Here is a 24,074-nt window from a genome sequence, read left to right on the forward strand (position 1 = left end):
TTCCAATTTAGAACAAGTGTAGCAATTCACACACACCGCAGACCGCACCATAACCTAAATGGGAAGCCATACTTTGCCCCAAATTTTTTGATGCAACTATAATGTCAATTACTGATTTCAATATAAATGAAATCCTATTCAAGTAACAGGCCAAAAACACTCATGTTCATTAGCTGAAAGTGATTTGAATCTGAAAACTATTTCAATAACTCCAAAATGGAGGTTCAGAGCTTCAAAGCCAACTTCGATGACTTCTCTAAATGCCCACATGACAAATTTTCGAGACCTAGTGCAGAATCACATCGGTAGCAGCCACACTGGGAAAGTCCCAAATATCACACCACAACCGCAATATCTACCTGCACAAACATCATCATCACCATCCACAAACAACCACTAACAACCAAATAATTGCTACCCAAAATCACCACCAATTGTTGCAACAGCGATGATCAATGTTACTCTCTCAGATCATGCAATGCTACTCAAAATCACCACTAAATCGCACAACGCTGTACCTGTGATGTGATCGTCGACGCATGTCGAGTCACCAAATCATACTACGCGGCCTAAAATCATCACCAAACTCACAAAAGAAAAATGGTGAAAAGAGAGAGAAGATGGGAGAAATAAAGCCCATGTTTGTCATCCTTTAAAATTTAAATTGTTTGCTACAAGGTCATTCTTCACCATGTATTCACATAATAAAATATTCTACACACAAACTAAAATTTTCTTACATTTTAATAATGTATTCTTTAAAAATACTATTCAATCACTCATTATTCCCAGATAAATTCAATCAAACAGACACAAGCTGGGGTGTTAGGGTGGGGATTGAAATTTGGGGTGGGGTGGATTGTTTGCAGTGGAGTATAATAAATTATTATTAATTAAATTAATAATCCTTAATTAGCACATAATTTATGAATTTAAAACTAATTAGGTTTGAAAACAAATATAGCAAATTACACCTTAACGATTTATAAAATATGTTTTAAATCATTAAATCTATTTGACCAACTCGATAAATTGAGGAAAAAGGAATCTTGCATGAGAGTAATTTCTGAATTTTGATTAAAATTGTTCAATTTTATTTGGTCATTTAATAATAGGTTCTAAATTTCATAATTATTCACTGAAACGAAAGCAATGATTAACTAGTTTCACAGATATATGAGCATGATTGGATATATTTGAACCGTTGATATGTTATTAAGCCTATGTTTGGTATTGATTAAAATCAAAATTTTCTAAGTCAAAGTTAATTATTAATTCTAACAACCTATTTTATGGATCCACTACTTTTCAATCATATACTTCATCAATTTTTATTAAAATTTATTAAAAATCTGTTTTTAATCTCCACCAAACACGAACTAAATTATGAATTTGAGAATTTTTATGTTTTTGTTTGTGTTTCTACATATGAAAATTTAACTTTTGATTAATGATTCTGAATTGATATACGTGAAAATTTAAAATTGTAGCAATGATTCTAATCTAATATACTTGAAAATGGATCAATTATGGAGATGCATACGAGATGTTTGCGAAAATGTAAATATGAATTATGAATTAACGCTTTGCTTTGAACTAAAAAGTGATATTATTTGTCATTTTTTAATAAGAAAGTCACAAATTATCTTATTTGAATTTTGTAGTAGAATATTATTATTTAAACTTATAGAAAATATTCAATCTTACTATTTATTTATTTTTAGTCAAATATGAATTAAGATTGTTCATTTTAAAGTGACACGTTGTAGCAATTTTTAATTAAAAGGTCACATAGTATTTAATATTGATGTTTTATTGTGCACAAATGTCACGACGGTATCAATATGTCATAGAACTCAATGTTTATTATACCAAAAAAAAAAAAAATTGAATTTTGAAAAATAAAGAAAAATTTGACATATTGCAGTTACAAAGTTGTGAAACTCATAATTTGATGACAACATTAGTTTAAAGACTAAAAACTATGAAGAATTTGATGTAGATATTTATAAAAACATATCAGGAGTTGAAAAAATCAGGAATGAAGCAAGAAATGAAATTATTTATGTTGTTACTATGAAGAAGAAGCCACAAAAAAGTTGAAAAATATATGAAAATTATATGTTTAAGTTTTTCATTTTGGATTGTATTTTAGTTATTTTGCTACTATAGATTGTAATACATATTAAAGACTTCTATATGTTATTCTTACTTTTATATAAAAGCATTAGCAGCATGTCAAGTGATATGCCATTTCAATCAGAGAGAAATTTATATGCAAGACATGCCAAAATTCAACAGGTTAAAGTTAAAATGATATTGCTAACATCCTTATTTTTGTGCCTCGACAATTACACGGAAAGCAACAATTGTTTTCTCTAATGAATTTGGATCATATATCATTCATAGATGTACAGTTAGATGATACCCATCTCACACAAGATATATCACTTTTGAAATAAAAAGTAGAAAACACCTTAGAAAGAAAAACTAATACCTTGTGATCGCATTATACACCCAAGCCCATAAGAGGTGCTCACAAATTTAGCTCATGTTTGATTTTTTTTTTTTTTTTTTTTTAACTTTTCTTTTCTACATACTCATTTTTAATTGCATTCACATAATAAAATATTTTGCATGTAAGCTCAATTTTTTTTCTATTTTTTAATTACACATTTTCAAAAAATTAATTATTCAAAATATTATTTTTTTCCTGCGGCTATCAAATGGAGACGTGAAAATTTGAAACTTCTATGACAACCCGAATGTGGTGTGTGCATGGAATCAGTGCCCAACAAATACTAGTAAAGTTGTATTGAATCATTGCTAATGGGGTTTATTAGTGTTTTGATCATTGATCTTTTATGTATGTTTTTGGACATTGATTCGTCCGGGTATGTCCAGTGTACTTGTACATGGTACATTTTTTATCTATATATTTACATTTATCGATCAAAAAAAAAAATTAGTAAAGTTGTACATATGGCCCTTGTTTTTGAAGGAATTAGATGAAATCAAAAGTAAACATAGCCCTGTTTGGCCCCATTTTTTAGAAATGAAAATAGGTGAAATAGTATTTTCTTGAAAAATGGGTGGTTGAAAAAGAAGAAATTTTTTTCGATTTATGTATAATATTATTTTATAGAAGATTGTGTGATTGAAAATAGGAGAGAGAAAAATAAATGTAATGAAATGAAAATTAACGAGGGTCATACGGGTATTTTTTCAATTATTGCCCCGCTTGGTCCCCATTAAATTACATTTCATTTTTTTCTCTCATATTTTCAATCACACAATCTTCCATAAAATAATATTATACGTAAACAAAAAAAAATTCCTCATTTTTCAACCATTTATTTTTTGAAAAAATACTATTTCTCTCATTTTCATTATCAGGAAATGGGACCAAACAGGGCTATACATAAATTTTAATAAAAATTTGTTTTAATACTCGGCAAACGTGGGCATAATTTAGGATGAGATGGGGACCTGCGGGGAACGTGATCTGAAAGGGATTAGACATCACTGCCTCATGTCTTGTTTGTTTCCGTAGATTTAAAAGCTATAAATTCATGAACTAAGATTAGCATTTCGCTTTCTGTCCTCGTCTTCGTTTTCATTTTCACTTTTATTTTTGTTTTTATTGTTGTTTTATTCAAAATTTCAAACGATTCTTCTTTTTTATAAGTTCTCATCTTCACCCTCGATCTCTTTCTTTTTTCACGTCACATGTCATTTTGTCCGAGAAATCAATTTTATTTGTTGTGACAACAAATTATATCTTATAAAAAGGAAAATCCCACTCAATGCAAGGCGGAGTTGATGTCTTACACATTTTTTTAAAGATTACACGATGGAGACTATTTTCAAAAAATAATCTTGAAATCGGATTGCTCATTTAAACATTAGTCAAATTGAATGACTTATTATTATTATTATTAATTTAATATTCAAATTTTCAAGTTATTAAGGTTTCGTTTGTAATGACTTTTGAGAAGCAAAAAGAAGATTGAGACTCATAAATTGCTTTGGCATTAATTTTACAGAAGTGCTTATTTTATTTAGAAATTTTTTTTTAGAGAAAATTGGTCCAATTTAATTTTCTGTAAAAGCTCTTATAGAAAAGAAAGTTATATTAAGAATTAGTTTTTAAATATCAATTAAAGTAACTTTCTCATAATTTTTTATTTTTACAAGGAATTGAAGTAAAAATAGAAGTCAGAAGAATTGTCAAATGGGCCCTAACTTACGAAGCAAGCGGGCTCGCCTCAACAAGAGAAGCTGCATCCCGTAGGTAGAGAGCCCCATAGGCCCTTCGGAAAAGATAGAGGAAAGAGAACCATTGCTTTGACTTTACTCTCCCCTGTAAGCCTTTGCCCTCCTCTCTCTCTCTCTCTCTCTCTCTCTCTCTCTCTCTCTCTCTCTCTATATATATATATATATATATATATATAATGATGTAGCAAAGTGTCATGTTGCATCTGGGAAAAGGCCATAATTTTTTTAAAAGTTGATATTTAGATCATTTCCAATCCTATATCAAAATTTGAGGCAAGTTTTGAACTTTTCATATTAAATTTTCCATCGAATTAAAAATAATCTCCAACACATAACACTAAAAGTTGTACCAAATTAACAGTGTTTAATCATTTTTTTCTTTTTTTATTCTTAACAATTTATTTATCTAAAAAATTATTTATTTATTTAATTTACTAATACATATATTAGTAAATAAATAATTATGCTTCATTAACGAAAATATTAAATTTATCAATAAATATAAAAATATAGTACACTGAATAGAATTACCATTATTAAGAAAATATTAAATCATGTATTAAAACAATGTAATATGTGTGTGACTATTGTAGTTTCTTTTTAATTTTAAATAATTGTGTTTTGCTATATTTTAAAATTATTATTTAGGAAAAATAGAGTTTTAAAAAGTATTTTTATGAGTACGTCTGGTTAAAAAATACAAAAAAAATTAAATTTTCGTGTATATAGAAAAAAATAGTTTGAAAATATTAAAACAATGGTGGTCAAATGCGACTAAGAATTTATTACTTTTTTTTGAAGTGGAAGTGTGTAAAGTTCGAAAAAGTAAAGTCTCTTCACATATTAAAGTCTCTTCACATAAATAAATTAATATAAAAAAGGGTTGTGAACTCTATATTCCGCCACGTGCCCTTTGTATGTAGCCACAGAATTCCACCAATTAAACCCTGCTTCTGTTGAAAATTATGGATCCCGATCCTCTCTTCACATCCACAATTTTCTAATAATAAACTTGACTAATAATAATAATGGAAGTGTTATATATACATAATGATTTTTTTTTTTTTGTATGGTGAAGATTAAAATTAATTTTTTGTTAAATTTTTATAAAAGTTGATAAAGTATATGATTGAGAAATTGTGAGAACCATGAATATATATGTAATTAAAATAAATTACTGACTTTGACTTATATTAAAATTTAAATTTTAATTCATATCAAACTGAAACAATATACTTCATAAATTTCACACGTAGAAGTGTAATATCAATTGAACTGGATCACTAAACTTCAACTCTGGATAACGAAATTTAACTTTTATTTTTATTTGAGATCTCATCTATTCATCTAATGTAATCTTCTAAATTGATAAAAATTGCTCATTTTTCGCTTATAAAAATACAACGAACAAAAACGTTAAATAACATTTCGACCAATCACTACACCACTTTTTTTAAAAAAAAAAGTGTTAGAGTAAAAATATATGTTAAAAATATGTCCTTTGAACTTTTAATACAAAGATTATTATTATTTATTTCAAATCTCACCTATTCGTCTAATGTGATATCCTAAATTGATAAAAAGAAAAAAAGGAAAAAAAAGAGCTTATTTTATCTTATAATACAACAAATGAAAACGTTATATGACATTTCAACCAATCACTACACCACTTTGTGAAATAAGTGTTAGAATAAAAAGTATGTCCTTTTAATACAAAGGCATTAATACAACTCTTATCCACTTTGTCGTGTGATAATTATTGTATATCGATTGTGCATAGGAGTGATATTTCCTTTAACAGTGTTAAATAAAAATAAATTTGACAAGTTTTTATAAATTTGTTAAAATTAAATTACTTTTTAATTATTCGTGAAACTAACAAATAAATCACTTATTTAACTCAATTTATAAAGCATATAATAAAAGTAGATAATACTATAAACTTCAAAAAAAAAAAAAAAAAAAAAAAAAAAAAAAAAAAAACTAAAAAAAAAAAAAAAAAAAAAAAAAAAAAATTAGAACAAACCCCTCGCGAGGACATCTCACTCTCCAGTCCCAAGATACCACCACTGCGCACACACCGAATAAACGTCTAGTGACAAAACCCAATTTCACCCATATTCTTTGTCCCCCAGTAGTGTTATTTATGATCTCTTTTTGTTTTTTACTTTGATTTTTCTCCCAATATGTGTTTTTGTTTGTGCCCTTGACACAATTTTTTCCATGAAACTCAAGAATTTTAAAAGGTAGCATTTTTTCATTTTTTATTTTGGAAGAAAATGGCTTCAGGAAGCAGAGAAACCCATGCTAATAAACACAATTCTCGGGCTTTAACTCAAGCTCAGTCGTCAGGTACTAGCAATCCTCGTCATCATAGTAATGTTAATGTAAATTCTATCAGTAATCAAAGAGAACCAATTAGCAAAGCTGTTGCACAGTACACAGTTGATGCCAGGCTCCATGCTGTCTTTGAGCAATCTGGTGAGTCAGGAAAATCATTTGATTATTCACAGAGTATTAAGACCACAACACAATCTGTTCCCGAGCAGCAAATCGCTGCTTATTTGTCGAGAATTCAGCGTGGTGGCCATATTCAACCCTTTGGTTTTATGATAGCCGTGGATGAGTCTGATTTTCGTGTGATTTCTTACTCGGAAAATGCTCGTGAAATGCTTGGTTTAACTCCTCAATCAGTCCCCAGTCTTGAGAAGCCTGAGATTTTGACAATTGGGACTGATGTGCGGACCCTTTTTACCCCATCCAGCTCTGTTTTGCTTGAGAGGGCGTTTGGGGCACGGGAGATAACTTTATTGAATCCGATTTGGATTCACTCTAAGAATTCTGGGAGGCCATTTTATGCTATTTTGCATAGGATAGATGTTGCCATAGTGATTGATTTAGAGCCTGCAAGGACAGAGGATCCAGCCCTGTCAATTGCGGGTGCTGTTCAGTCACAGAAACTTGCAGTGAGGGCTATTTCTCATTTGCAGTCGCTCCCTGGTGGGAACATTAAGCTTTTGTGTGATACGGTTGTTGAGAGTGTGAGGGAACTCACGGGGTACGACAGGGTTATGGTTTATAAGTTTCATGAGGACGAGCACGGTGAGGTTGTGGCTGAGAGTAAGAGGGAGGACTTAGAGCCATTTATTGGTTTGCATTATCCTGCCACAGATATTCCTCAGGCTTCAAGGTTTTTGTTTAAGCAAAATAGGGTTAGGATGATCGTGGACTGTCATGCCACCCATGTTAGGGTGATTCAGGATGAATCACTAATGCAGCCTGTGTTTGGTTGGGTCAACGCTTAGGGCACCTCATGGCTGCCATTCTCAGTACATGGCAAATATGGGGTCAATTGCCTCGCTGACTTTGGCAGTTATTATTAATGGAAACGACGAGGATGGTGTTGGAGGAAGAAATTCTATGAGGCTGTAGGGATTGGTTGTTGGCCATCACACTTCTGCTAGGTGCATTCCATTCCCACTCCGTTATGCTTGTGAATTCCTAATGCAGGCATTCGGGCTTCAGTTAAACATGGAACTGCAATTAGCTTCTCAGTTGTCTGAGAAACGTGTTTTGAGGACACAAACACTGTTGTGTGACATGCTGCTTCGAGATTCCCCTACTGGCATCGTCACTCAAAGCCCTAGTATTATGGATCTTGTGAAATGTGATGGTGCTGCACTTTATTACAAGGGGAATTATTATCCATCAGGCGTGACGCCTTCTGAAACACAAGTAAAGGATATTGTGGAATGGTTGTTGGCTTTCCATGGAGACTCTACAGGTTTGAGCACTGATAGTCTGGCTGATGCAGGGTATCCAGGGGCAGCCTCTCTAGGCGATGCTGTTTGTGGGATGGCTGTTGCGTATATCACTTCAGGAGACTTCTTGTTCTGGTTCCGTTCCCACACTGCTAAAGAGATTAAGTGGGGTGGGGCAAAGCATCATCCAGAGGATAAAGATGATGGCCAGAGGATGCATCTGCGTTCTTCATTCAAAGCATTTCTAGAAGTGGTTAAGAGCCGAAGTAAGCCTTGGGAGAATGCAGAAATGGATGCCATTCACTCTTTGCAGCTCATTTTACGCGATTCTTTCAGGGACGCTGATAGAAGCAATTCTAAGGCTGTCGTACAAGCTCAGAGTGGGGACTTGGACTTGCAAAGGTTGGATGAGCTTAGTTCTGTTGCCAGAGAAATGGTTAGGCTGATAGAGACTGCAACAGCTCCCATTTTTGCTGTAGATGTTGAAGGCCACATAAATGGGTGGAATGCAAAAGCTGCAGATTTGACAGGACTATCCGTTGAAGAAGCAACGGGGAAGTCCTTGGTTCACGATCTTGTTCATAAAGAATCAGTAGAAATTGCAGAAAAGCTTCTGTTTCGTGCTCTAAGAGGTATTCCCTCTATTTAAATTTTATCCTTCTGCTGATATTCTAAGATCATCAAGGATGTCTCCTTAAATTCTACTCAAATGCTAGTATACTTGATTTTTTCTTCATGCGGATAGCCATATATTTAGTTGCTTCTTTTATTATGCCATTCGTCTGATTTATCCTTCTTTTGTTATTTGTGAATGGTATTGTAGACTGAAGAGGAGAAAAGGCATAACTATTCTTCCTTCGACTTATTAATTATCCTGAACAGCTTTCATGCGATATAAATCTGAGATCTTTAAAGCGTTGTTACTCATTGACTGTTCTATGTACAAGATCCTTAAGCACTTGCAGGTCGAATGATGAAATGGTACTGATTACAAATCTATTTTTTTTCTTTTTTCTTTTTTTTGGAATAGGCAAACCCTTCGAGAAACAAACAAGTGAATGATATCTATTCTTACCTGCTCTCAAATATGCCTTATTTTTTTAGTATTTCTAGTGTTCTACTATCTACTTCAGAAGTAACCATCTCAAAGCTACCCCTTGTGATGATGTTGGACTTTTATCAGCTGTAGCTACCCCTTGTGCATTAGACTACCATAAAAACTCTCTGTTACACAAGTTTCATCTAGGGCAAGTGCCAAATCTATTGACCACCCTGTTTTGCTGTGAAAAGCACCATATTGAACTGATGAAAAGAGAGATGAAAAATATGCCATTGGCTAATCTCGAGGAATGCATGCAGCACTTTTCGTTAATTCATCAATCCTCTTTGCTTGTTAAGATATATCCTCATGCGAAAATTAATGATTGCAGGTGAAGAAGATAAGAATGTGGAAATAAAGTTGAGGACTTTTGGCACTGAAGAACATAAGAAGGCTGTATTTGTGGTGGTGAATGCTTGCTCAAGCAAGGATTACACAAACAATATTGTTGGGGTCTGCTTTGTTGGACAGGACATTACTGGACAGAAACTGGTAATGGACAAATTTATCAACATTCAAGGTGATTACAAGGCTATTGTACACAGTCCAAGCCCTCTGATTCCACCTATATTTGCTTCAGATGACAACACCTGTTGCTCTGAGTGGAATACTGCTATAGAAAGGCTCACTGGGTGGAACAGAGGGGACATCATTGGAAAGTTGTTAGTAGGGGAAGTATTTGGCAGTTGCTGTCGGCTTAAAGGCACAGATGCTATGACAAAGTTCATGATCGTCTTGCATAATGCAATTGGTGGCCAGGATACTGACATGTTTCCGTTTTCGTTTTTTGACCGAAGTGGCAGATATGTACAAACTCTTTTGACTGCAAATAAGAGGGTAAATATGGAGGGACAGATTATTGGAGCATTTTGTTTCATGCAGATTGCGAGTCCTGAATTGCAGCAAGCTATAAAAGTCCAGAGGCAACAGGAAAAGAAGTGTGTCTCAAAAATGAAAGAGCTGGCTTACATTTATCAGGAAATAAAGAATCCATTAAGCGGCATATGCTTCACTAACTCACTGTTGGAAGCCACAGATTTGACAGAAGATCAAAAGCAGTTTCTTGAAACCAGTGCTGCTTGTGAGAAGCAGATGTTTAAGATTGTGAAGGATATTGATCTGGAAAATATCGAGGATGGGTAAGTTCTGATTTGAACTTTGAACTGTCTGTTTCGATGGCAATATAACATCCTTAATGGTTTTTTTTCCTCCAAGAAAACGGTCATACCACCTCAAGATAAGTCATCCATCAACTCTAGCTCCATCATCAGAATTTTTTGTGACAATAGTTTTGTTTATTTGTATATCAAGGTAGTATCAATTGTAAAAAGATGAATATATCCAAACTGTTTTGGATGGAGTGAGAAACTTATTTGCTGATTCTCAAAGCTTGTTAAACTAATACCTTTATATTTCTGTTGCTGCATATCTGTTACATGTTGATAGTAAAAAGAGGTTCTAATTTTTAGCCTATCTTCTAGTAGTTCACTGGAGCTTGAGAAGGCAGAATTCTTACTTGGGAGTGTAATAGATGCTGTTGTTAGCCAAGTAATGTTATTGCTGAGGGAAAGAGGTCTGCAATTAATCCGAGATATCCCAGAAGAAATTAAGACATTGTCGGTCTATGGTGATCAAGTTAGAATTCAACAGGTCTTGGCAGATTTCTTATTGAACATGGTGCATTATGCACCATCTCCAGAAGGTTGGGTAGAAATTCAACTTAGACCAATCTTGAAGCATATTTCTGATGGAATGACCATTGTGCACATTAAATTTAGGTATGATTTTCCGCACTGGTTTTCAATAATTTGTTAATACTGTTGTGATTATTTTACTAGTAATTTTTACAGCATCAAGGATCTTGATTCTCTGTCTGCTTCATGAAGTCTTTAGCAATCCCTCGGTAAACTGACTCTAAAGATAGACTAAAGATGCGAAACCATCAAATAGGCAGAAAGTGACTCCAGAGTTATTCATTTGAAATGCAGCTGTCTTAGCATTAATAAAATGGCATGCACTTTAGGCCTTTTCTCATTATGTATTCGGAAGTCACTGACATTGTCCATTTATTAATTTTCTTATACCTAATGACACGATTAAATGTCCAATTAATGGAGTAGAATTGTTCTTTATATGGGTTCTGTTTGAAGCAAGTATACTGCCTGTCAGTAGTAGTAAGTCGTCCCATGTAGGTCTTATTCGAAACACCAATAATCAAGGAAGAAAAACATCCCAGTCACGATTTTGATATCCTCCAAGCTGTGCCATGGTTCAGTTGTACCATCTCCGGCTCTTAACGGAACACCTGTTCATAAGGAAGATCTACAAAACCAAACTGGCCATGTATGGACCACATGATGGAGGATATACTCCTGATTTTAACACAAGTTGCAAATGTTTAAGATTTCACTGGTTTTAGTTTCATCGATTTAATTAATGATAATAAAAATTGGTTTTCACTCTATTTTCATCTTTTGTAAATTTATTTGTTGCTTTGACCCAACTAAGATCATTCATATTCCGATTTATAATGACTTTATCCACTATTCAATAGAAATATTGAAGCATTTCATCTTTTTACTTACCAATTGTGAAAAGGATGCTAATAAATAACTTCAACCATTGAACCTAATGCGGCCCGATGTCGTCCCCATCATTCAGGTTGACCGTGAAGTTAATATCTGGGCTTGGGGATTCAGGTTGAGGCACTTTGGAATATTATAGAAGCCCGACTTAACTTTTGAAAAGTTCTAAATGCTCTCTTTAATATCTATAATCATATCATGTTAGTTCATTCAGGATGATAGAATCTTCATCTTAGATGCTTGAGCATAACATTACTGGAAGTGTCTCTACAATTATAAACTTGTCATATATGTTTTATTCTTGATCATATGATTGTTGAATTTCTTATTACTGTAATCTTGTTTATTAGGACATTTTATACCTCTTGAGCAGTAAAGTTATTTTCTATCCTTTATTTTATTTATTTATTTTTATTTTTTTCATTACCCCGTTTAAGCTTTAATTCTCAAATATCTATGCTTGCTCAGTGACTGATATTGCTTTTTCATTGATGAAGAATTGTGTGCCCAGGTGAAGGTCTTCCTCCTGAACTGGTTCAAGGTATGTTTCATAACGGTCGATGGGTGTCCCAGGAGGGCTTAGGACTAAGCATGTGCAGAAAAATCTTGAGGCTCATGAATGGTGAAGTTCAATATATCAGAGAATCTGAAAGATGCTATTTTCTGATTATCCTCGACCTACCCATGCCGCAGAGAGGTTCAAAGAGCGTTGTCTAAATTTACATAAGCAAGGACGTACGTCTAGATCCTCGATATTGTTCCCTGCAATACCTTTATTACACTTCCTGCGGAATGTAGAAGGTTAGTACTTCAAGCCTTGCTTTGCGAGCCTGCTAATGAGTAATTAGTAGTGCCAATAATATTTGTGTAGGCTCTTTGGAATCTTCTGCCCCTTGAGCCTATACTTATCCATTTACGAACTTCCCTTTATGAGTTCCATCCTTGTTTCTATTGTGAGATGGTGATTTCTAGTATATAGCGCTAATCTTGAGTACATGTAAGGGTTTGCTACCATGTAGAATATGATATGAACCAAGAGAAAAGGCACAAAAGTTGTACGGCAAATTTTTGTACGCACTGTCATGGGATGCTGTTATACTGTCTGTATCCTTGAAATATTGTTTGTGCATTGTTCTCTCGAGTTTCGATGCTAATTTAAGATAATTACTGCCTTTGGGTTCTCTTGATGAATCTTGTGGTTATTGGTGTTTCTTCTCTAATTTTGGTTGATAGTCGCTGGCTGTTAATAATTTAACATTGGTTCCTCTCCGAGGGAAACACCTGATTCAGAAAACATAGAGCCTGGATTTACCAGTATATGTTAAAGATCAAGTATAGTCATTTTTTTTATTTATGAACACCCCTTCTCTCGAAGTTATTGGGTCTTTTCGCCTAGCTTCTTCGACATGGTTCTTTCAGGTGCCGCAGTATTCTCTATTTGTTCGTGTGTCGATTTGAGGTACAGTCAGTTAACTACGAGGAATGCCCTCCCATTTCGAAGTTTTTTCGAAGAGTCGTGAGTGTAAAGAGAGACTTTGGCAGGGCTGTACGCCAATTTTGTGAGCTGGTACCCGTAAAATAGCAAATAAACCAGACGTGTCAAAAGTTGCTAGTATATCTACTTCATTTTAGTACACTGATATATATTGGCGTACATTTGGAAGGTTTACCGAACAGTATTAAGAAAGAAAAATAAGTTAAAATTTGTCCATATTGCTGTCCAATCTTGTGTAGCACTCACGTAAGTCCCTTTTCTCGGTTTCCTTCTCTCGTCTAAAAGGGTCTTTTAAAGAACTTTCAACGGGCACCTCTGGTTCTGAAAAAATTAAATATTAATCTGGAATATAATACATCGACATAAAATTTTGAAAGGGACAGCAAAAATGGGGAAAATGATTTTCTGCAAGGGGTATTTGGATAGACCCTGGCTAGACTCTTCTCATACCGGGGGGGGGGGGGGGGGGGGGGGGGGGGGGGGGGGGGTATTATTTTTTTGGCCATTAAAAAATGCGATGGGTCCCCTTACGCGAGAGTATTCTGCCTAGGATCTGTTCAAATGACCCCGACAAAATGGCATTTCTCGAAAAAAAGAACTAAGATAGGTAGATATGGCTGTACAGTACAAGTAACATTTAGCCTTTGTTTGAGTCTCATTTTTTAATAGTATATTGATGGATAATATGTAGTTAAGTTCTCTGTATGGCGCCCATTAAAACTCATCAATTTAATTTGAATTTTTCTCTCTCTTATTTTCAACAACATAATTTTTAATAAAATAATATTATATGCAAATCGAAAACTTTTTATTTTTTTACAAACATTCATTTTTTAAAAAAGCACTATTTCCTCCATTATAAATCCAAGTAATGGGGTCTAGGCAGGGCCTAAAATATGAAGAAATTTTTTGAATTTGCGTATAATATTATTTTATTGACCATTAAAAAATGGGGTGGCCCCCTTACACGAGAGTATTTTGACTAGGATATGTTCAAATGACCCTGACAAAATGGCATTTCGCGAAAAAAGAACTAAGATAGGTAGATATGGCTGTACAGTACAAGTAACATTTAGCTTTTGTTTGAGCCTCATTTTTGAATAGTATATTGATGGATAATGTGTAGTTAAGCTCCCCGTATGGTGTTCATTAAAACTCATCAATTTAATTTAAATTTTTCTTTCTCCTATTTTCAACAACATAAATTTCAATAAAATAATATTATATGCAAATCGAAAATTTTTCATTCTTTTACAACCATTCATTTTTTAAAAAAAAAACACTATTTCCCCCATTATAAATCCAAGTAATGGATGCTAAACGAGGCCTAAAATATAAAGAATTTTTTTGAATTTGCGTGTAATATTATTTTATTAAAAAATATGTGATTGACATATGATGAAAATACTATTCAAGAATGAATTTCGTTTAAAAAAATGGGGCTCAAAGTACACCATTCCCAAACGAATAATATATTAGTGATTAGTCTCCAATCTTTAAAAAGGAAGTAAGTTTTCATCCAATGAAGTGAGTTGTACAAACATGGTTGACAACCATGTTTTGTCAAAATTTGAATTATTGATATAAAAAATAATTTTTAACAATTTTTAAAAGGAATGAATGTAATGCTGTCAAATGTGTAGTTGTCATTTAAGGTTGTACAAGCAGTATGATTCTTTTTCAACCTTACATTGTGGTTATAAAGTTGCCTTTCACAGTCGAACTCATCTAATTCTTTGTTATATGTGATGATGGAACGAAAATTTGACCGATCTATTATCTAAAGTGTATATCTGTGAAGTGTTAATAATCGATTTAAATTATAAATATGTATGAATGAGTTATGAATTAATAGTAGTATTTGTAAATGTCTTGATATGTATGATAAAAGGTAAGTCAAGTGTCTCTTAAACATTTTATAAACATGACCCAAACATAGACTATAGACATACTAGTTTTTATAGAAGGAGACCTACTTCATACTTCTACAATAATTTAGGGACCCATGATGCAATGTTCCCGCTTTCAAAATGAAGAGGAAAATACGAGTACTCGTTGGGTTCCATCAAGATAAGTTTAATTTTTATTTTCGTTTATCTCAAATTATAAACTATTATCCTTATTGAAAGTATAGATGTTTTTTAATTTTTAATATGTCCCTATTTAATTTAATTTATTATTAACAGATATAATTTAGTCACATGTAAATCATTATTTAGTGTAGGAGTATGTTAGAATAAATGTAAAAAAAAATTTATACTTTTAATTATATTAATTATATTTTCTTAGCCCCTGTTTGATAACCATTATTTGAATAAAATGGAGTTTTGAATAATGATATTTTGGACGATGTGCGCTCTAAAGAAGAAAAATTTTATTTTGAACTTTTATGCAGAATATTTAATTGTATGAATGTGTGATTAAAAATGAGTACGCAGAATTTTTTATTTTTTTTATTTTTAATAATGATTTGCAAACCTGGGCTTAATCACTACTATATAAAAAGGGCAATGGTTCACTACTGTAAAAAGAACAGTAGATTTTTCCATTTTGTCTCACTGTAGCTTTTTTTTTTATTGAAAGAAAGAAACGATGTCGTTTATCTTACGTGTTGTTGCTTTTGGTCAATTAACGCGGAGTGGAGGATTATGTCATAGAGCCGTCTTTACTCTTTCTCTATTTTTACACACTACAATCATGCCTCTCTATTTCTCCAGGAATCGGCTAAAATTTGACAGGTTGATCGGAAACAAAAATCGCGCCGGGGGCAATTTCGTCATTTTTCGCGATGCTGACGGAATGGGCTAAAATTTGACAGGTTGATCGGAAACAAAAATCGCGCCAAGGGCAATTTCGACATTTTTCGCGACTGTGTCGAAATGTGCTAAAATTGGACAGGTTGATCGGAAACAAAAATCGCGCCAGGGGCAATTTCGTCATTTTTCGCGACGGTGTCGGAATCGGCTAAAATTTGACAGGTTGATCGGAAACAAAAATCTCGCCGGGGGCAATTTCATCATTTTTCGCGACGGTGTCGGAATGGGCTAAAATTTGACAGGTTGATCGGAAACAAAAATTGCCCCAGGGGCAGCTTCGTCATTTTTCGAGACGGTGTCGGAATGGCCTCAAATTTGACAGGTTGATTGGGAACACAAACCGCGCTGGGGACAATTTCGTCATTTTTCGCGACGGTGTCTGAATGGGCTAAATTTTGACAGGTTGTTCGGACACAAAAATCGCACCGGGGGCAATTTCGTCATTTTTTGCGACGGTGTCGGAATGGGCTCAAATTTGACAGGATGATCGGAAAAAAAACTTTGCCGGGGGCAATTTCTACATTTTTCCCGATGATGTCGGAATGGGCTCAAATTTGACAGGTTGATCGGAAACAAAAATCGTGTCGGGGGCAATTTCGTCATTTTTTGCGACGGTGTCGGAATGGGTTCAAATTTGACTGGTTGATCGGAAAAAAAACCGCCCCAGGGGCAATTTCGTCATTTTTCGCGAAGGTGTCGGAATGGGCTAAAATTTGGCAGGTTGATGGGAAACCAAAATTGCGCCAGGGGCAATTTCGTAATTTTTCGCGACGGTGTCGGAATGAGCTAAAATTTGACAGGTTGATCGGAAACAAGAACCGCTCCTGAGGCAATTTCATCATTTTTCGCGATTGTGTTGAAATGGGCAAAAATTTGACAGGTTGATCGTAAACAAAAACCACGCCGGGGCAATTCGTCATTTTTCGCGACGGTATCGGAATGGGCTAAAATTTGACAGGTTGATCGGAAACAAAAAGCGCTCTAGGGGCAATTTCGACATTTTTCGCGACGGTGTCGGAATGGGCTAAAATTTGGTAGGTTGATGGGAAACAAAAATTGCGATGGGGGCAATTTCGTTATTTTTCGCGACGGTGTCGGAATCGGCTAAAATTTGACAGGTTGATCGAAAAAAAACCGCCCAGGGGCAATTTCTTCATTTTTCGCGACAGTGTCGAAATGGGCTAAAATTTGATAGGTTGATCCGAAACAAAAACCGCGCCAGGGGCATTTTCGTCATTTTTCGCGACGGTGTCGGAATGCCCTAAATTTTGACAGGTTGATCGGAAACAAAATTCGCGCCGGGGGCAATTTCGTAATTTTTCGCGACGGTGTCAAAATGGGCAAAAATTTGGAAGGTTCATGGGAAACAAAAATTGCGCCGGGGGCAATTTCGTAATTTTTCGCGACTGTGTCGGAATGGGCTAAAATTTGACAGGTTGATCGGAAACAAAAATCGCGCCGGGGGCAATTTCGTTATTTTTCGTGACGGTGTCGGAATGGGCTCAAATTTGACTGATTGATCGGAAACAAAAATCGCGCCGGGGGCAATTTCGTTATTTTTCGTGACGGTGTCGGAATGGGCTCAAATTTGACTGATTGATCGGAAACAAAAATCGCGCCGGGGGCAATTTCGTTATTTTTCGTGACGGTGTCGGAATGGGCTCAAATTTGACTGATTGATCGGAAACAAAAATCGCGCCGGGGGCAATTTCGTTATTTTTCGTGACGGTGTCGGAATGGGCTCAAATTTGACTGATTGATCGGAAACAAAAATCGCGCCGGGGGCAATTTCGTTATTTTTCGTGACGGTGTCGGAATGGGCTCAAATTTGACTGATTGATCGGAAACAAAAATCGCGCCGGGGGCAATTTCGTTATTTTTCGTGACGGTGTCGGAATGGGCTCAAATTTGACTGATTGATCGGAAACAAAAATCGCGCCGGGGGCAATTTCGTCATTTTTCGCGACGGTGTCGGAACGGGCTAAAATTTGACAGGTTGATCGGAAACACAAACCGCACCGGGGAAATTTCGTCATTTTTCGCTACGGTGTCTGAATGGGCTAAATTTTGACAGGTAGTTCGGATACAAAAAACGCACCGGGGGTAATTTCGTCATTTTTCGCGACGGTGTCGGAATGGGCTCAAATTTGATAGGTTGATCGGAAACAAAAACCATTCCGGGGGGCAATTTCTTCATTTTTCGTAATGATGTCGGAATGGGCTCAAATTTGACAGGTTGATTGGAAATAAAAATCGTGTCGGGGGCAATTTCGTCATTTTTTTCGACGGTGTCGGAATGGGCTCAAATTTGACCAGTTGATCAGAAACAAAAATCGCGCCGGGGGCAATTTGGTAATTTTTCGCGACGGTGTCGGAATGGGCTAAAATCTGACAGGTTGATCGGAAACAAGAATCGCGCCTAGGGCAATTTCGTCATTATTCGCGACTTTGCCGTAATGGGCAAAATTTTGACAGGTTGATCGGAAACAAAAATCGCGCCGGGGGCAATTTCATCATTTTTCGCGACGGTGTCGAAATGGGCTAAAATTTGACAGGTTGATCGGAAACAAAAATCGCGCCGGGGGCAATTTCGTCATTTTTCGCGACGGGGTCGGAATGGGCTAAAATTTGACAGGTTGATCGGAAACAAAAATCGCGCCGGGGGCAATTTCGTCATTTTTCGCGACGGGGTCGGAATGGGCTAAAATTTGACAGGTTGATCGGAAACAAAAATCGCGCCGGGGGCAATTTCGTCATTTTTCGCGACGGTGTCGGAATGGGCTAAAATTTGACGGGCTGATCGGAAACTAAAATCGCCCCAGGGGCAGCTTTGTCATTTTTCGCGACGGTGTCGGAATGGGCTAAAATTTGGCAGGTTGATAGAAAACAAAAATTGCGCCGGGGGCAATTTCGTAATTTTTCGCGACTGTGTCGGAATGAACTAAAATTTGATAGGTTGATCGGAAACAAAAATCGCGCCGGGGTCAATTTCGTCATTTTTCGCGGCTGTGTCGGAATGGGGTAAAATTTGACAGGTTGATCGGAAACAAAAATCGCCCCAGGGGCAGCTTCGTCATTTTTCGCGACGGTGTCGGAATGGCCTCAAATTTGACAGGTTGATGGGAAACAAAAATTGTGCTGGGGGCAATTTTGTAATTTTTCGCGACTGTTTCAGAATAGGCTAAAATTTGACAGGTTGATCGGAAACAAAAATCGCGCCAGGGGCAATTTTGTCATTTTTCGCGACTCTGTCAAAATGGGCTAAAATTTGACAGGTTGATCGGAAACAAAAATCGCGACAGGGGCAATTTCGACATTTTTCGCGACGGTGTCGGAATCGCCTAAATGTGACAGGTTGATCGGAAACAAAAATCGTGTCGGGGGCAATTTCGTTATTTTTCGCGACGGTGTCGAAATGGGCTAAAATTTGGCAGGTTGATGGGAAACAAAAATTGCGCCGGGGACAATTTCGTAATTTTTCGCGACTGTGTCGGAATGGGCTAAAATTTGACAGGTTGACCGGAAACAAAAATCGCGCCGGGGGCAAGTTCGTCTTTTTTCGCGACTGTGTCGAAATGGGCCAAAATTTGATAGGTTGATCGGAAACAAAAACCGCGCCGAGGGCAATTTCGTCATTTTTCACGACGGTGTCGGAATGGGCTCAAATTTGACTGGTTGATCGGAAACAGAAATCGCGCCGGGGCAATTTCGTTATTTTCGCGACGGTGTCAGAATGGGCTAAAATTTGACGGGTTGATCGGAAACAAAAATCACACCCGGGGCAATTTCGACATTGTTCGTGACGGAGTCGGAACCGGCTAAAATTTGACAGGTTGATCGGAAACGAAAATCGCTCCGGGGGCATTTTCGTCATTTTTCGCGACGGTGTCAGAATGGGCTAAAATTTAGCAGGTTGATGGGAAACAAAAATTGCGCCGGGGGCAATTTCGTAATTTTTCGCGACTGTTTCAGAATGGGTTAAAATTTGACAGGTTGATCGGAAACAAAAATCGCGCCGGGGGCAATTTTTTCATTTTTCACGACTGTGTCGAAATGGGCTAAAATTTGACAGGTCGATCGGAAATCAAAACCGCGCTGGGGGCAATTTCGTCATTTTTCGTGACGGTGTCGGAATGGGCTCAAATTTGACAGGTTGATCGAAAACAGAAACTGCGTCGGGGGCAACTTCGTTATTTTCGCGACGGTGTCGGAATCGGCTAAAAATTTAACAGCTTGATCGGAAAAAAAAATCGCACCAGGGGCAATTTCAACATTTTTCGCGACGGTGTCGGAATCGGCTAAAATTTGACAAGTTGATCTGAAACAAAAATCGCGCCGTGGACAAGTTCGTAATTTTTCGCGATGTTGTCGGAATGGGCTAAAAATTGACAGGATGATTGGAAACAAAAATCGCGCCAGGGGCAATTTCGTCATTTTTCGCGACTGTGTCGAAATGTGCTAAAATTTGACAGGTTGATCGGAAACAAAAATCGCACCAGGGGCAATTTCGACATTTTTCGCGACGTTGTCGGAATCGGCTAAAATTTGACCTGTTGATCAGAAATAAAAATCGCGCCGGGGGCAGTTTCGTAATTTTTCGCGACGGTGTCGGAATGGGCTAAAATTTGACATGTTGTTCGAAAACAAGAATTGCGCCTGGGGCAATTTCATCATTTTTCGCGGCAGTGCCGAAATTGGCTAAAATTTGACAGGTTGATCGGAAACAAAAATCGCGCCGAGGGCAATTTCGTCATTTTTTGCGACTGTGTCGAAATGGGCTAAAATTTGATAGGTTGATTCGAAACAAAAACCGCGCAGGGGGCATTGTCGTCATTTTTCGCGACGGTGTCGGAATGGCCTAAATTTTGACAGGTTGATCGGAAACAAAAATCGCACCGGGGGCAATTTCGTCATTTTCGCGACGGTGTCGGAATGGGCTAAAATTTGACAGGTTGATCGGAAACAAGAATCGCGCCTCGGGCAATTTCGTCATTTTTCGCGATTGTGCCGAAATGGACTGAAATTTTATAGGTTGATCGGAAACAAAAATCGCGCCGGGGGCAATTTCGTCATTTTTCGCGACGGTGTCGGAATGGGCTAAAATTTGACAGGTTGAGCATAAACAAATACCCACCAGGGGCAATTTCGACATTTTTCGCGACGGTGTCGAAATGGGCTAAAATTTCGCAGGTTGATGGGAAACAAAAATTGCGCTATGTGCAATTTCGTTATTTTTCGCGACGGTGTTGGAATCGGCTAAAATTTGACAGGGTGATCGAAAAAAAATCGCGCCAGGGGCAATTTCTTAATTTTTTTCGACAGTGTCGAAATGGGCTAAAATTTAACAGGTTGATCCGAAACAAAAACCGCGCCGGGGGCATTTTCTTAATTTTTCGCGACGGTGTCGGAAGGGCCAAAATTTGACAGATTGGTCGGAAACAAGAATCACGCCTGGGGCGATTTCGTCATTATTCACGACTTTGCCGAAACGGGCAAAAATTTGACAGGTTGATCGGAAACAAAAATCGCGCCGGGGGCAATTTCGTCATTTTTCGCGACGGTGTCAGAATGGGCTAAAATTTGGCAGGTTGATGGGAAACAAAAATTGCGCCGGGGGCAATTTCGTAATTTTTCGCGACGGTGTCGGAATTGGCTAAAATTTGACGGGTCGATCGGAAACAAAAACCGCACCAGGGGCAATTTCGACATTTTTCTCGACGGTGTCGGAATCGGCTAAAATTTGGCAGGTTGATGGGAAACAAAAATTGTACCGGGGGCAATTTTGTAATTTTTCGCGACTGTTTCAGAATGGGCTAAAATTTGACAGGTTGATCGGAAACAAAAATCACGCCAGGGGCAATTTCGTCATTTTTCGCGATTGTGTCGAAATGGGTTAAAATTTGACGGGTTGATCGGAAACAAAAACCGCGCCAGGGGTAATTTCGTCATTTTTTGCGACGGTGTCGGAATGGGCTCAAATTTGATAGGTTGATCGGAAACAGAAACCGCGTCGGGGGCAATTTCGTTTTTTTCTCGACGGTGTCGGAATGGGCTAAGATTTGGCAGGTTGATCGGAAACAAAAATCGCACTAGGGGCAACTTCGTCATTTTTCTCGACGGTTCCGGAATGGGCTGAAATTTGGCAGGTTAATTGGAAACAAAAATCGCGCCGGGGGCAATTTCATCATTTTTGGTGACGGTGTCGGATTTGGCTAAAATTTGACAGGTTGATCGGAAACAAAAATCGTGCCGGGGGCAATTTCGTCATTTTTCGCAACGTTGTCGGAATTCGCTAAAATTTGATAGGTTGATCGGAAACAAAAATCGCTCCGAGGGCAATTTCGTCATTTTTCGCGACGATGTCGAAATGGGCTAAAATTTGACAGATTGATCGGACGCAAATCGGGCCGGGGGCAATTTCGTCATTTTTCTCGACGGTATCGGAGTGGGCTAAAATTTGACAGATTGATCGGAAACAAAAATCGCTCTGGGGGCAATTTCGTCATTTCTAGCGACGTTGTCGAAATGGGCTAAAATTTGACAGATTGGTCGGAAACAAAAATCGCGCTGGGGCAATTTTGTCATTTTTCGCGACGGTGTTGGAAAGGGCTAAAATTTGACAGATTGGTCGGAAACAAAAATTGCGTCGGGGGCAATTTCGTCATTTTCGCGAAGGTGTTGGAATCGGCTAAAATTTGACAGGTTGATCGGAAACAAAAATAGCGCCGGGGGTAATTTCGTCATTTTTAGCAACGGTGTCGGAATGGGCTAAAATTTGGCAGGTTGATGGGAAACAAAAATTGCGCCGGGGGCAATTTCGTAATTTTTCGCGACGGTGTCGGAATGGGCTAAAATTTGGCAGGTTGATGGGAAACAAAAATTGCGCCGGGGGCAATTTCGTAATTTTTCGCGACGGTGTCGGAATGGGCTCAAATTTGATGGATTGATCGGAAAGAAAAATCGCCCCAGGGGCAATTTCGTCATTTTTCGCGACGGTGTCGGAATGGGCTAAAATTTGGCAGGTTGATGAAAAACAAAAATTGCGCCGGGGGCAATTTCGTCATTTTTAGCAACGGTGTCGGAATGGCCTAAAATTTGGCATGTTGATGGGAAACGAAAATTGCGCCAGGGGCAATTTCGTAATTTTTCGCGACTATTTTAGAATGGGCTAAAATTTGACAGGTTGATCGGAAATAAAAATCGCGCCAGGGGCAATTTCGTCATTTTTCGCGACTGTGTCGAAATGGGCTAAAATTTGACCGGTTGATCGGAAACAAAAACTGCGCCGGGGGCAATTTCTTCATCTTTCGCGACGGTGTCGAAATGGGCTCAAATTTGACAGGTTGATCGAAAACAGAAATCGCGTCGGGGGCAATTTTGTTTTTTTCTCGACAGTGTCGGAATGGGCTAAGATTTGACAGGTTGATTGGAAACCAAAATCACACTAGGGGCAATTTCGTCATTTTTCTCGACGGTGCCGGAATGGGCTGAAATTTGGCAGGTTAATTGGAAACAAAAATCGCGCCGGGGGCAATTTCGTCATTTTTGGTTACGGTGTTTAAATTGGCTAAAATTTGACAAGTTGATCGGAAACAAAAATCGCGCCGGGGGCAATTTCTTCATTTTTCGCGACGTTGTCGGAAGTGGCAAAAATTTGACAGGTTGATGGGAAACAAAAATCGCGCAGGGGCAATTTCGTCATTTTTTGCGACCGTGTCGAAACGGGCTAAAATTAGACAGGTTGATCGGAAACAAAAACCGCGCCGAAGGCAATTTCGTCATTTTTCGCGACGGTGTCGAAATGGGCTAAAATTTGAAATGTTGATCGGAAACAAAAATCGAGCCGAGGGCAATTTCGTCATTTTTCGTGACGGTGTCGAAACGGGCTAAAATTTGACAGATTGATCGAAAACAAAAATCGAGTCGGGGGCAATTTCGTCATTTTTCGCGACGGTGTCGGAATGGGCTCAAATTTGACCGATTGATTGGAAACAAAAATCGCGCCGGGGGCAATTTCGTCATTTTTCGCGACGGTGTCGG

The 24,074-nt window shown here is 37.2% G+C and overlaps 1 protein-coding gene across 1 annotated transcript; it reads left to right on the forward strand.

Annotated features, from left to right (window-relative positions):
• Window positions 1–6,340: 6,340 nt before the first annotated feature.
• On the forward strand, window positions 6,341–12,893 carry LOC111373435 (phytochrome B-like). The gene is given in 5 exon segments (XM_022995970.1): window positions 6,341–7,558; window positions 7,560–8,671; window positions 9,470–10,277; window positions 10,623–10,916; window positions 12,221–12,893. Coding segments are annotated over 5 exon segments (3,435 nt in total). The 5' UTR covers window positions 6,341–6,557; the 3' UTR covers window positions 12,441–12,893.
• Window positions 12,894–24,074: the final 11,181 nt, after the last annotated feature.

This window comes from Olea europaea, unplaced genomic scaffold, assembly GCF_002742605.1.
Source record: "Olea europaea var. sylvestris unplaced genomic scaffold, O_europaea_v1 scaffold1132, whole genome shotgun sequence".
Lineage (NCBI taxonomy): Eukaryota > Viridiplantae > Streptophyta > Magnoliopsida > Lamiales > Oleaceae > Olea > Olea europaea.